This window comes from Mytilus edulis, chromosome 8, assembly GCF_963676685.1.
Source record: "Mytilus edulis chromosome 8, xbMytEdul2.2, whole genome shotgun sequence".
NCBI classification, from domain to species: domain Eukaryota; kingdom Metazoa; phylum Mollusca; class Bivalvia; order Mytilida; family Mytilidae; genus Mytilus; species Mytilus edulis.
The window spans coordinates 56,355,964-56,371,025 of record NC_092351.1 but is presented as its reverse complement, the minus strand read 5'-3'; the positions used below and the strand labels follow the sequence as shown (position 1 = coordinate 56,371,025).

The following is a 15,062-nucleotide window of genomic DNA, read 5'->3' as shown; positions in this document are numbered from 1 at the left end:
GCTTCTATCAAGGAAGCAGCTAATAAACAAAGAGTTCTGAATGGTGAAGTAAAAGACTTAGTTATGACTACGTTAATTTTACAGACGTAATCTTGAAATGATTGATCTTTATGGAAAAATTATTTCTACAGTCTGCCTCTTTTACCGAATTTACAAAACTTATCACAACCGGGTTTGTACTTAAAGGAGCAACATAGCAACATGACAGATGTCATGTTGACATGACAGATGTCATGTTGTTTGTGAGTTTATTTTTGACCCAGGAATTTGTATGTCCCTTTGGTATCTCCCGCCTCTTTTTAATTTTTTTTTCTTTAATCAAAATCAGTTGAAATCAAAGATCTTATATACAGGCTTCTGAATTGGGCATCATGTATAGTTTTTTTTTAGACTTATACCGTTCAGATTGTAAAATAATAGACATGAACCATTTCAAAATAAGCTTAATTCAAAACTTTATTCCTGAAACGAGATGGCATCTTGATACATGTATCAACTTTGATATTAAATAGTTTAAGATATCTAAAATCTGTCGGTCATTCTTCAATCGTTGTCCAAATATATCTGTGACGAACCAGTAAACATCTATAGCACCTGCAAACAAGAAACAACATTCACAATTTGTTAAAACGGTTTACTTGTACATACTGTTCTATATACTTGACTAAGGTGTATTAACTGCCCATTTTGAAATTAAGCAAATACAATTCAACTAACAAAGTTATAGGATTGACATTTCCTTATAAAATGTAACCCTGAGTGCATATATATGGTAATCTACTGCAGGATAAAGATTACCTTTAATTTGCCCTACGGACTAAAAACTCACATTATTTTAGGCAAATCATTTTTTTTATGACTTTTTTTTACATAATTGAATATACGGCAGATTAATATTCACACAGTAAACTACTTTCTGTTATTTCGGGGAACAAGAACACTGTTTTTTTTTAGAAATGAGATATATGTGTATGTATTACTATCAATTTGGTTAAATAAGGCAATGAAAGAAGTCGACAAAATGTTCACCTCAATCAATGAACTTTGTTGTGTGTAATTGCAACAGTTTGAAACAAAAAGATATAAAAATAAGATGTGGTATGATTGCCAATGAGACAACTATCCACATAAGACTAAAATGACACAGACATTAACAACTATAGGTCACCGTACGGCCTTCAACAATGAGCAAAGCCCATACCGCATAGTCAGCTATAATAGGCCCCGATAAGACAATGTAAAACAATTCAAACGAGAAAACTAACGGCCTTATTTATGTAAAAAAAATGAACGAAAAACAAATATGTAACACATAAACAAACGACAACCACTGAATTACAGGCTCCTGACTTGGGACAGGCACATACATAAATAATGTGGCGGGGTTAAACATGTTAACGGGATCCCAACCCTCCCCCTAACCTGGGACCGTGGTATAACAGTACAACATAAGAACGAACTATAAAAATCAGTTGAAAAAGGCTTAAGAGTCCGGTTCGCCCCTAATAATGTTAGTCCTCGCGCAGGCTCGCCCCTAGTAAGTCCTCATGCAGGTTTGGCCGGTTCTTTTATTATGAGAATTACATTTGCCACTAGCCTTCAGAACTGCAAACTTTTGAAAACACATATAGGGGTTTAGTGGGCAACATCATATTCACAGGTTGTATTTTTTCGCGGCGTTTTTCCCTGATGATTTGCTTAATCTTTAATTTTCCTTGCTGACGTCTTAGACTACCTTATCAAAAACCTTTTGCTGCAACGGCAGTAGTAATGTGTTTGATTGGATTTCAAGTTTTCAATGTTCTTTTGCTATCTACGTTTCTTTCTTTCTTTCTTTCTTAGAAAATAAACCAGATTGTGTCCACAGTACACGGATGCCCCAGTCGCACTACCATTTTCTATGTTCAGTGGACCAAGAAATTGGGGTCAAAACTCTAGTTTTGTATTAAAATTAGAAAGATCATATCATAGGGAACATGTGTACTAAGTTTCAAGTTGATTGGACTTCATGATCAACTTCTTCAAAAACTACCTTGACCAAACTCTTTAACCTCAAGCTGGATAGACAGACGCACAGACCAGAAAACATAATGCCCTCTACTATCGTAAAGGGAGTGGGGCATACAAAAATCACAGACAAATAAGCTGTATGAGAAATATCATGTCGACTTGTTCCAAATATAAATTGCCATACTTTTATTTATGTTCAACAGATATTGATAGGCGGATAAAGTTAATTTTTCATACCTGTTAGATATCAGTCATCGTCCTGGAATATTTTGAATATTTCGTGTAGCAATCCTCCAACTACCACGATCCCTCCAACAATTGAAGCCACAGTTAAAGCCTTGTCAACCTGTAACAATAGTATCTAACACATTACAAAACAAAATATTCTGTGATCATGTAAAGTACATGCATGCTAGATTGAAAATTTTAGTAGACTAAATAACGTCCTTACAAGGTTAATAAGAACGCATCATGCGCAATATGTAATACCAATGACACAAAGTATAGATACATGTATATCTTTTTATATATACCTAAACAAATTTTAAAAAAAAATGAAGAAAAGAACAGCGTGTTGAAGTTTTCATCTCATTGACCTTCACTTGAAATATATTTTTTACCTATATTAAGATTTAGATTGTCAAAAATCATAGACTTAAAAAAAAAAAAAAAAATACCCAAAAAGCGACTGACCGGAAAAGTTAAACAAAATAGTTTTTTCTTCACTGTATAAATCAAAATCGAAAGCTCAAACACACCAATCGAAAGGACAACAACTGTCACATTCCAGACTTGGCAAAGGCATTTAGGCATTTCCTTTATGTAGAAAAAGGTGGATTAAACCTGGTTTTATAGCTAGCTAAACCTCTCGGTCGTATGACATTCCATTATTCCTACAACAATGTGTGACGAAACAAACAGACATAAAAGGCGAAAACCTCTAAAAAAAATGTTACATCAGTCAATGAAACCCTGTGTTATAATCTTATTCACTATGAAAACACGAACACCTATGTCAAAAAGAAAAACACAATATGGCATGCAGGCATGTGCCAATTGTTAAAACATTATGCTGTCCACTTTATCATATATACTTCTGGTAGCATTGTATATATTAGATGAATAACTATATTCTCGAGAACTTAACTATACTGACGCTTAAACCTAAACCTAGGACGTGAAGTAACCTTTTTGAGAAGGATTATTTCAACATGTGCAATGAAAACAAGGTAACAATGTACCAAATACAATTACATGGGCGCAGCCATTTTATGAAGGGAACATGACATAGAGATAAAAATAGATGGCTCTCTGTGATTGGTTGTTATATCTTTTATATATTTTTCTTCTGGAAAGCATTATGAATGAAGTTTCATGCAAGCACAAATTTGTCCTTAAATGTATAGTATGAAGGGCCGGAAATATTTTTTTTATGTTGCTCAAAATTAGGGAAATTTTTCTGCGAAATCGTCAGGTATCGTGAAAAACCCCAAAATTCACCAAGAAAAGCCATGGGACCATATATATTTGAGTGCGTTAAAATCGCAAATAGATATCGAGCTTCAATTAGACAACAGCAGTTTTTCCATAATTAGTTTATTAAAAGCGCCTTTTAAGGAGATAATTGCTAAAAATAGCATTGCCGGCAATGGGGCAACCATTTAGTACTTTATATCCACAATGATTCATAAATTAATTATCTAATACACATTTTGAATACTCGTCTGTATGAAACAATTCTTGGTCAATGGTTAAATTGTTAACATAGGGTCTATGTTAAGAAACTGCTTATTGGTTGATCATCGGCCACTGCATGTAAAAGCTATATATTGCCTGATTTTCAGTAGTGAAAATGTTAAAAAAAACTATTTAAATGTTTTGTGGAAATGCACACTAAACATTTACCAGGTTATTCATTAAGTGTAGTTTGACATTTTGATACGACCCCCTATCTTCTTCAGTTATTCAATTCTTTATTACTTTAAGCACATTAGTAGTGCATCTGTATGTAGTATATATATACATGTTCGTGTAGATGAATTCTATAATGGCTAGTGCTAAACTTTACCTTGTATACTTTATTACCTATATCAGTATATAAAAATTATCATATGTTACCTGAGCGGATCTTTTTTTATCATATCGACACCATGAGGCAAAATGTTCGCAGTTGTTCCACAAAACATTATATGCATTTGGACCTATCCTACTGAGTGCTCTTTCAACGATGTCTTCGCCTCTGAATGGCCTTAAATATACAAAATTACAACTTAAACTAATCAAACAATGTACATGTATATATTATATGTTATTCAGGTTTCAGACAGGGTATATACTGTGACATTCCCGGCTTAGAGTTTATATCCCCTGAGCCGAAGGCGAAGGGGATATAAGCCCTGAGCCGGGAATGTCACAGTATATACCCTTTCTGAGACCTGAATTACACATATATTACGGATTACCCCTGACTTAATGTTATTTTCCAGTGCAGGTATTTGTTGACAACACATATATATTGAAAAACCCAACCTGATATGTTCGGCATACGTGAAGGATTTTCTAATTTGCTGTGAACATAATTTTATCGTGTATGTAATAATTTATAATAACACTTTTAACATTAAATTTAAGTATTAAAAGTGTAAAATGCGTGATTTTGTATCAAAAATGTATTATTGACTGAAGCACGTCATTATTTTCCCTCTGTGAGCCTCTGACAGTCTGATAGCTTTTGAGAATCTTTTGACTACGTCACATAGTAACCGGTGTTATGATGACGTTTTTGAGGTTCCAATTGGGGATAAAAACGTCGTATATACCCCGGCAGTTTCCTGAATATATACTGACATCTCTGTGTTGTTATCCAATCACAAACCTCGACACATTTGTAATCCGTAATATAATATAAAGTCAGGACAAATAACAGTTGTTGTCTATTGATTTATTATATTTTGCTTTAAACAAATGAGTAACTTTAAACTACAGAATAAAGCATCATAGATGAAATTTCAAGAAAGTTAGTTGTTTGATTACATCATTCCTTTTCACTTAAAAGATAATTTGACTTAATATTAAAGGTTTCCAAAAATTGTATACGTGACTAGATTTTGAGGTTCGAAATTCAATCAAATCAGGACGTCAGCTTGAAATCTTGGAAAAGTCATTGAAATAAAATAAAACAAAACACGTCATTCATCATGTCCATCGGGTATGTCTCAAACCAAAAACAAATCAAAGGCTTATACATCATTGGCTTTAAATTGTTTTGCAACATACTGGTACCATTTTTTATATACCCTGGTTATGAAACAGATACAAACAAAAAAAGGTCAGGGAACCAGTTTACAGATGTAAAAGTATTTGAAAACGTGAGTATCTGAATGAAAAAAAGGATATTATCAGTGAAAACTGCCCAAGATCGAGCTTACCTGAGGGATTTTGAAGGTGTGCCACACCCTTTAAAGAAATTTCTTACTTTCATCAATGTATAGAAGTCCGTTGTAAAAATGAGAGGAAATGCATGTTATAATTATAACCGTTACTTAGTCAGTTTCGCCAATTCGGAGCCCGAAATAATGTCTTAATTAATGAGCCGTACATATCTTCGGAATAGCAGTCCACAGGCATTGGTATCGACATGGTGCTATAAAATGAATAAAGACGAAGATTTCATAAACTTTCCGTTCTAGGTGAACCTTCACCAGCAACTTTCAGTCTGTTCTGTTAGCGTTTTTGTTGTGTCTAAGATAATTCCCGTTTATGAAAATTAGATATCAGAAATATTTTAGGTAAACCTTTACGTACTTTAAGCATATTTTTTGTTTAAAATGTTTGAATATATTTTGTACTCTTAACACATGCTGGAACAGTTCCATAATCAAATATAGATCTAAAACTTCAAATGATGCCCGTTTCTAGACTTAAATTAAACACCCCAAAGTTATTCTATTACAAAATGGAGAATTTTGTTCGCAAACTAAATGTTTTTTGTTTGTTTGCATCAAATGATCTTAACCGAAAATCAAAATAAAAGATTTGAAGAACACGTTTTGTTACGTCATATTATATTTTACTTGGCTCGCCACTCTTTATCAATTAATATTGTGCCTTGAGACCAATTCGTTTTTTTGTACGGTAATTAAGTCATATTCCTTATTTGTGAATGACCATTTGATATTCTGGGGGTGGGGTTAAGGACCGGTAGTTTTTTGGATGTCCCCTTATAGTTATTCGTCGCATTCAGACACAAAGGCTTCTCTATTGCTGCTAAATAAATGTAACTTTGATGCTTGGTTGTCTCCCTGGCAACATACGGGTATCTCAGTCACCCATGTTCCTTGTTGTCATACCAAACGGAGACAGGACAGGGAACTATTCTACGTTTTTTTGTCACCATGGAGACTCAACATACGTTCTTTTATTGTCTTTCTTGTTGTTCTTCTTAGCCTTGCTGTTACCAACAACCTTCCAAAAGTTTTCTAATTTTACGAAAGCAAATTCTGAAGAAACATCATTTTTTCCAGATAAATGTACTACCATGTCGTCTCCTGTTCAAATACAATTATGTTCTGTATATTAAAAGCGTGATAGTATGTAATTTATAAAGTTAATTCAGAACATTTTGGTCAGTAAAGAACACGAGTAGCTCCGCCAAGAGCGCATGACATATATATACGTCATTGTAGAAATATTAGAATCTATCATGACTATTGTATAAGAAATTATAAAACAGATAAATATAATCGCGCATTAAAACTTTCATAGGGATTTAAGGCTATCGATGAATACTACCTTGTATAATTAGATAAAAGAAGATGTGGTATGAGTGTCAATTAGATAACTCTCAATCCAAGTCACAATTAGTAAAAGTAAACGGTTATACTAGTACACTGTCAAAATACGGTCTACAACACCTGTAGAGCCTTGGCTAAGACTGTTTAAAGTTCTCATAATTCTCAAACAATACGTTTTAATCATTTTTAATCATAATGACATAAAGCAGGCTTGCATTTCGTGTTCCCACCAAGACTAAAAAGCGTGCAATGGTATCCAAGTAGGTACTGGCTTATTGATAAGCTAGTGTTACATTAACCAAATGCCTTGAAATGTCCCCAGACAAAGATAAAAGAAAAAAGAAAAAAAAAAATTCCGCCCGTACATTTTTTGTTTGTGCTATGATTAATTCTGTACAGATTTATTTAAAAAAAAAACATTATTCTTCACCCTTAATTATGTCAGAAAAAATATAATCTTACTTTTCAGTTTTGATTAAAAAAATAAATGTTAAACAATAATGACTTATATAGCCCTACAATTGTACAGGAACTATTGTGTATAGATTTATCTCGAAAACTTGTTAAGAGATACTCCATCCAGACAGTATAATGAATCATTTAAAAAACATCAAAGTCACAATAATAGAAAGTATTCAAAAATCGAATCTCACCTTACTTGTTATGAAATTGATTCTTACTAGCATTTTCAAGTTTTGGTATAGGCGTAACATGTGGAAATTTTCCATAATCTGCAGATATTTAAAGTCCGAATTAATAACTTTGGACTAATAGGGTGCAATCAACAGTTTTTTTCTATGACGTCATATTTTGAGGGACCATGTATAAGTGACCCTTGGTGGTGGACTGATTAATAAAGATACTTGTATAAAACTAGATATCACTGGAATCAGAATGTTCTCTAGTTTATAATGGAATAAAAAAAAGTGTACTTTTAATAGTATAAAAAAGTTTTATCCAGAGTAACTGGGAAAAACATTGCCTAATTTAAGCTTAAAAAACCTGAAATCAGGTCATGTGCACACCCCTGAAGACATGATACCTGCACATTTTTCATAATCAAAGTTGTATGAATTTCATAGATTTTTATCTGGTCTTTCAAAAATTTCATGATTCAGGGTACGTTCGCCTGCTCCGAAAAGAGCTACAGTGGCTGCAAATAAGTTTTTAATTTTCACTGCCAAAAAAACACTGTTTACAGTTTTGTCTCCCCTCAAAACATGTATATTTAATCTAATTTTTTAAATTATTTTAATCATTCAACCTGCTTTAATTGAAGTTAATTAACATATCTTTACAACCAAATACAAAAAACATGATACTTTTTCACCAATTATGTTGATAAAAAGGGACTTCCCTCCATGTCTATTTTTAGTTGGGGAATAACCCCTAGTTTTTTTTATACGAAACTGTTTATAACACCCATAAACTAAAAATCATATCCGAAACTTCTTCTGTCCGACCGTGTGAGGGCTTTATAGCCAGTCAAGGTCGATAAAAATCCCAATAAGCAATTCCGAAACTTCTGAAAGAGAGGTTCATTTTATTTGTAGTAAAATGGGAACACGGTTTAAATTATCGAATTATGCTTCATAATAACTCTGGGTTGATTATTTTGAGAAAAAAACACGTTTTGTAGACAAAACTACTTGATAACTTACTTGATTAGGAAAAAGAAGGCATCATAATGGAAATCATATATCACCATTTTTATTTTTAAATGCAGTAACCGTTGCAGTCATTTTACTAACTGCAATTGAAGGGGCGGACCAAGCCATTTTAACAGAGGGATTCCAACCCAGAACAAAAAGGAGGAGGTCCAACTATGTGTTCCCCTTCAAATGCATTTATGGTCAGAAAAAACAAAATGAGAATTCCAATCCCTATAAACCCCACCCAAAAGATCCGCCACTTCATATCATGATATAAAATTGTAAATCAAGCCATAGTATGTGTGACCTTTGTAGATGTTATGCGGTATGAATTTTGCTCATTGTCGAAGGCCGCACGATATCCTATATATTTGCTAGCTTCTATATACGTCATTTGGTATCTGGTGAACTTTTTTTTGTCACTCAAAATTTTATCGTTAAAACCCAACATCGTCGTCGTCATATGCAAGCAAACTACATCTTCCTTTTATTCTATGTTGTCTCACATATAGATAAAAACATTATAATATAATTATGATACTTACCAGCGTATACCGCCCAATGATTATGAGAAAATAATATGTTTTCTTTTATCGATATCAAGTCACCTTCTTCTAAACTGTCCAACACTAATGAATTATGGCAATAGTTCTTGACAACACACTGTGCCATTTTCTTCATGAAAAGAAACAGAATTGATATATATCTATATATATTTATGTTAATTTTCAACATGTGTGTAAAAACCCAATATAACACAAAGATATTAAAAAAAACAACGATCAATAATTGCATATTGTCATATATAATTTAAAAAAAAAAATGATGAGCATACTAGTTAAGTATTTCACTTTTTCACATTTTTTTGTTTTTCGATTTTTGTTTGTACGTACAGAAGTCAGGCCGTAAGTTTTCTCGTTTGAATTGTTTTACATATCATTTCGGACCTTTTATATCTTACTATGCGGTACAGGTTTTGCTCATTATTGAAGACTGTGCGTTTATCAATGTAGTAATCATCAACAACATTTTGGACTCTATAAAAATCTATTTTATAATGGACACTCATACCATAAATCTTATCATTTTTGTATTCCTAGAAGTCGTTATATTTTGATTAACAATTTTTCATCTGAGAAATGAGCATTAAATTTTGAATATGTATTTTTGTATATGACGAAATTAGAAAACGTCCGCCTCCGGTATTAGGAGTTGCTTCTAGATTGTCATCTGGTTATTACAGACGTTACGCACGATATTGCCTCTTTAAAAATGGTAACGTCAAAATTTGACGTTTTACGCCGATTATTGAGGATATTTTTTTTTTATTTCGTTGGCAATTTTATTTTTGAAGATCAAAATTACTTTCAAAAACATGAAACAACAAATACAATAAAAACATTTATTAGGCTAATGAAATGAATTCACACAACACAATAGTTCAATACTATTCAATAAACAAATTTAAGAATGACCAATATAGAAATTCAAAAATTGTTAATACATAAGAATTAACCAGCCATACCGAAGGTCAGCCAAAAAAAAACAGTAAGTGTTAAAAGAAAATTGAACCAAGAGTACACTCTTAATTTTGATATAGTCAGAATCTGCTAACAAATAAGCCTCCCTAGCGCCCAAAAAAGGACCAAGTTAGAGATAAGCTAAAGTCAGCCTTCTGAATTTAAATGAGAGAAATCTGCTACAAAAACTCTCCCCCTCAAAAGGGGTCAGAAATAAATGAAGCCTTTCTCGTAAAGAGTGTTCCCTCAATATAAATAATATATAATAAGAACTAAGTGTTTACCGTGTGAAAGCAAATCTTTGAGTGATGTAAAAAGGTATGTAATTTAACAGGTAAACGAAAGTGAGTAAAATTCAACTAACAAACCAATAAAAAAAGTTATGACAAATTCAGTATGACGAAAAGAATATAGCATTGAAATAAATAAATTCCTTAGGAACAGAAAAATAATAACTCTAGCAAAAATATAAATTTCTTTCTCAGTAATTAATCATTTTTATCGAAAATAAAAATTTCCATATGGATACTTCTAAATATTTGGCTACATTGAATATGCATGAAATATTTCCCATTAGAAGTAATGACACAATTGATGTATTTGGGTAAGATAATAGTCTATAAGACAAAGAAGATATGGTATAAGTGCCTATAAGACAACTCTCTACCAGAAACCAAATAACATAGAAAGTAAATATGTTTTCCACATTTGGATCCGAATAGGAAGAAGATATCCGTTCTGCTTTAATAAAACAAGTTTTGGGGAATTACAAGTTTAACCGGTCTTACTTATAAAGTACACTTTACTTTTTTTAAATAACGGAACGATTAAATCAAGAAATGCAACGATTGTCAGACAAAAAAAGTAAATAGTCATCTCATATATGTTTACAAGCTTTGTATGATATAGAGGAGTATATAAGCACTCTTCAGGCACAACAATTTCATTTTTACTTTCAAGTTCTATACTATTAGTTACATAGTGTGCTAGTGACCTAATACGGTATATATGGGGTCATTAAATTCCATATGGGATGAGAGCGAAGCTCGAATCCCCATATGGAATCTACTGATACCATATATACCGTATTACGTAACTAGCACACTATGTAACGATTTATCTTACCGACTATCTTAACGTGTAAAATTTAGATTATAGTGACCTATCAAAATGAGCAAGTCTTCAATACAGAATATATACCGTATTAGGTCACTAGCACACTATGTAACTTATAATATGTGTGTGATATGCAGGTAACTGGAAATACAATATGAACATCTAGCCAATGAAAAAATAAAAATAATTCATCATACAAAAATTAAAAAAACCTCCAAACAGCTACAACTTTAAAATATCATGAATATTGAGGTTAGAAAAAGATATTCCAAATCCTTCACCTCTTCATGAAAATCAACGTAAAAAATATTTAATAAATTTATGGATGGTATAACAGTATTAATAGTTTGGGAATTAAACATTTAAATTTTGTAAAATTCGAAAGGAAGAAAGATGGATATGAAAGTGAAAGTGGCACTAAATAATGAATGTAAGCATTGTCAATTATAAAAATCACCAATAAATTCATTTTTCAGCAGAAAACAATATTGGGCCATCAGGGAGCAACTATTTAGCTTCAAAAAAAGGGGAGGGTATGAGTATGAGTTTTTTCAGCAAGGCTATTAATTAAAATTATTTGGTCAAAATTTAAATCTAGAAGGTACGGGGAAAATCTGGTGTCACAATAATTTTTTTTGTTCTCTGCCTAGTCTGAACAGATTTTTTTTCATCGATTTGGGAATCAGAAAATTTTTTTAAGAAAAAAAAACCATACCCCCTCCAGCCTTTTGAAGTTCCGAGCAATGACTGTTCCTTAAATAACTTCTATCTGATTTGTTATTTTATTTTAGACAAAAACTATGTGTAGAATATTCGTCCTGTACATGCATGAAATATTTGCCACTGGACATTAAAGCAACCAACAATCAATCAATGTATAAGAGTATATGACATACATGCAGTCTTGGTGTAAAGCTGGCATTTAAGGTAGCGCCTTCCTCATATTATACTATATGTCTTACTCTATCATTAACAATGTCATTTAGATACATGCATCTGAATTATCTTAAATCCCGACTCATTATGTTTATGTCTGAATTAAATCAGGATTGAGCCTGGTTGTAGCTTATTACTTTATATATAATTTTGTCTTTCTCGTTTATTGTTTTGTACGTCCATAAACCAGACCGTCATTTTTAAAGTTTTTATTGTTTTCATTTCATGGCCTATTGTATATTTTTTTGCTCATTATTGAATACCGTGCGTTAATATATGTAGTTATAGCTTTAACAGTTTGGTTTCTTGGGGAGAGTCAAAAGGGGAAATAATACCAAACCCATTTTTATATTCCTAGATAGAGTGGGGTGCTCATTTTCGCCACATCTTTCCATGTTTTCTACAGTTTATGTTCAGGTCTAAATGTTTTTGAAGTATACTGATATTTCTATATGAAGATAACTTCAAATGCAAAATATACTTAAGCTTGAAAACCGGTTTGTTTTAAGAAAATCATCTGAAAAGTTAGATTAAAGGGTGTTTGAAATTTCCGGATGTTTTGTCAATGGGGACACATATTCGCCGTTTTTACACATCTATTTAAAACCAAATAACCGCAGCTTTTAATATTTTTTATCAAATCAATTGCATTATAGATGAATAGCAGACATTTCAAAGGTATAAAGAATTCAAAATTAGGGCATTCAGTCAAATATTTACTTAGAAATCGTGTTTTTTATTCAGGAAATTGTCCGAAAATCGTTGTCCGTTTTTCGGTCATTTTCGGTAGGAGCCGCAATTTTGTCTCAGTTTAAAAAAATATTATATTTTTTGTAAAAATATAATTTACGGGTACATTTCTTCCATTTCAGCCATCCTTTGAAGTTTTTACACCTCAAAATCCTTAAACGGCGGAATTGTGTCTCCGGCGAAAATGAGATAGTTTGACAAGAATTATCACTCCAAGTTGGTTCCCTCCGTAAAACATTCAGTATTCCTTCGGAATATACAAAGTTGGTTCCCTCCGTAAAACATTCAGTATGCCTTCGGAATATACAAATATTTGTATATTCCGAAGGAATACTGAATGTTTTACGGAGGGAACCAACCTAGCTTAGCATGGACTTGGAGTGATAATTCTTGTCAAACTATCAAAAAACGACAGTGAGTATTGAATAAGACATCCGTTTTAAAATGAAAATGTCAAATAAGAGGTCATTGTCACAAATTTATAAATAGATGTAATGAAATGTCAATGTGTGAGGGAAAAAAAAGTAAAAAAAACAAGAAAACGTAATGTGATTTAAAACATAGGAGAAAGGGGGGGGGGGGGGGGAACAAAAAAACTAGAAGATTTCTACCACCACAGGCATCAGACAAAATATTCTTGGAGGGATATTTTCATTTTTCTTTTATAGAATATATCGTGATTTTCCGAAAGTCAGGCTTTCATAATCTATGAAAGACTGACTTTCGGAAAATCAGGTCGGCCAGAAGTCAAAAAGTTCTCTGGAAAGTCCAAACATAACTCTATAATATCCTCAATGATCTGTATAATATATAATGTAATGTGTACAAAATTAGTCTGATTTTTTATGTGTTCTTTGACGTCGACTGTATGTTATTCATAATCCTTTAAAAAAAAAGTTACCTGAAAACTGACTTGAGACCGCCTTCCACTATTTACGGAAACAGTGACGTCATAGGTAAAATATAAAATCATACCCAATTTCGGAAATATATCCGTATTTTTAAGCGTATCCAACGGTTTATAATATGAAAATACTTTTATGTTTGTGAGTGAATTGGTCCAGTACTTTAGGTATTGAACCACTAATTCAGGACCTGTCGGAAAGAACATTCAAGAAAGTGGTACATATTTTTAACAAAATAGTTCTTACGCATAGCTGTATCCGGCTTTGCCAGTTGCGGGTATATTTGGTTATTTGTGGTATCAAATGAAAGCTTTGGGACTTGGGATCACTGTAGAACCCTTGTTGAGAGATTTATTTTAAATTATAAAGAAGAATACACAAATTTGACAGATGGGCACATTTGACCTGTTGTTCAGATCAGAAGTTCCTGTTTTTGTACTATAGAACTTCAGGGAACCAGTACGCTCTAATATGCAATTAAAGGTATGTTGAATTTTGCAGCTAAAGTCAGGATAAGGTACCGTTTTGACATAAAATAACTGCCACTTTATTTGAAATTAAGACAAAGAAGCCATTAATGCTTGAAATTGCAGAATTTAACATAGAAAGCAATTAGGCTATGAATAAGTTGTTTTACATCTATTAATGATAGTTTCTACCCAGTTTTGTGTTTTTAGAATCAGTTATTGCAGTCGGTCAAAATCTAGTCGTTATAGTTGTGATCCATGGATTTTGAACGATAACTGAAAGTGATAACACAACTTTGGTACTTTTTTGTCGAAATTTTTATGATATATTACCATGTTTCCAAGTCTGACAAACTTAGTTTGTGCTAGCTTTCTGAGACAAACCAAGGATCTTGTTGAAAACTGTTTCTACAGAACACGTTCCGACACATGATAGCAATCTGAATAAAATATCAATTGCAGTTATCGTCCTTTAATATGGATGTTTGCAATTTTCTCAATAGTTTATTAAATAAAACATGTTCCGACAATTATCTTTGAAAAGTACATAGAATGATGAAAAACCATCCTGCAAATGATAGCAAAATATCATAAACATCCTTCTGTAAGATAAAACTGCAAGAAGTCATTTGTAAAAATACCAAAGCATACAACATTTTGGTTGAGATTTATAGTTTCATGTCAAAAATATATAAACTTGCTCCTCATCTAATGAAGTATAACTGAAGGTGAAGGTGTCACCTTTCCCTGATACTGGTAGACAATGGTGTTCTCCTGGATATACTGTAATTATTCACAGCGGAGTAGAACATAAGCATTGCTTCTACCAATCATCATAGAAGTGGACTAAGTCCTTTTGGGTTGTAAATTGCCTAGGATGATGTCTAAGAAAATGTTATATTTAATGGTAAGT

General features: G+C 32.3%; 1 protein-coding gene across 1 annotated transcript; it reads right to left on the bottom strand.

The window, feature by feature from the left end:
• Positions 1 to 438: 438 nt before the first annotated feature.
• LOC139485923 (phospholipase A and acyltransferase 2-like) lies at positions 439 to 13,743 on the bottom strand. Its single transcript, XM_071270594.1, has 6 exons — positions 13,679 to 13,743; positions 9,001 to 9,130; positions 6,422 to 6,557; positions 4,129 to 4,258; positions 2,248 to 2,356; positions 439 to 594 (listed from the first exon to the last, which is right to left on the bottom strand). The coding sequence occupies exons 2-5, from the start codon at positions 9,125 to 9,127 to the stop codon at positions 2,258 to 2,260; spliced, it is 492 nt and encodes a 163-aa protein (XP_071126695.1). The 5' UTR covers positions 9,128 to 9,130; positions 13,679 to 13,743; the 3' UTR covers positions 439 to 594; positions 2,248 to 2,257.
• Positions 13,744 to 15,062: the final 1,319 nt, after the last annotated feature.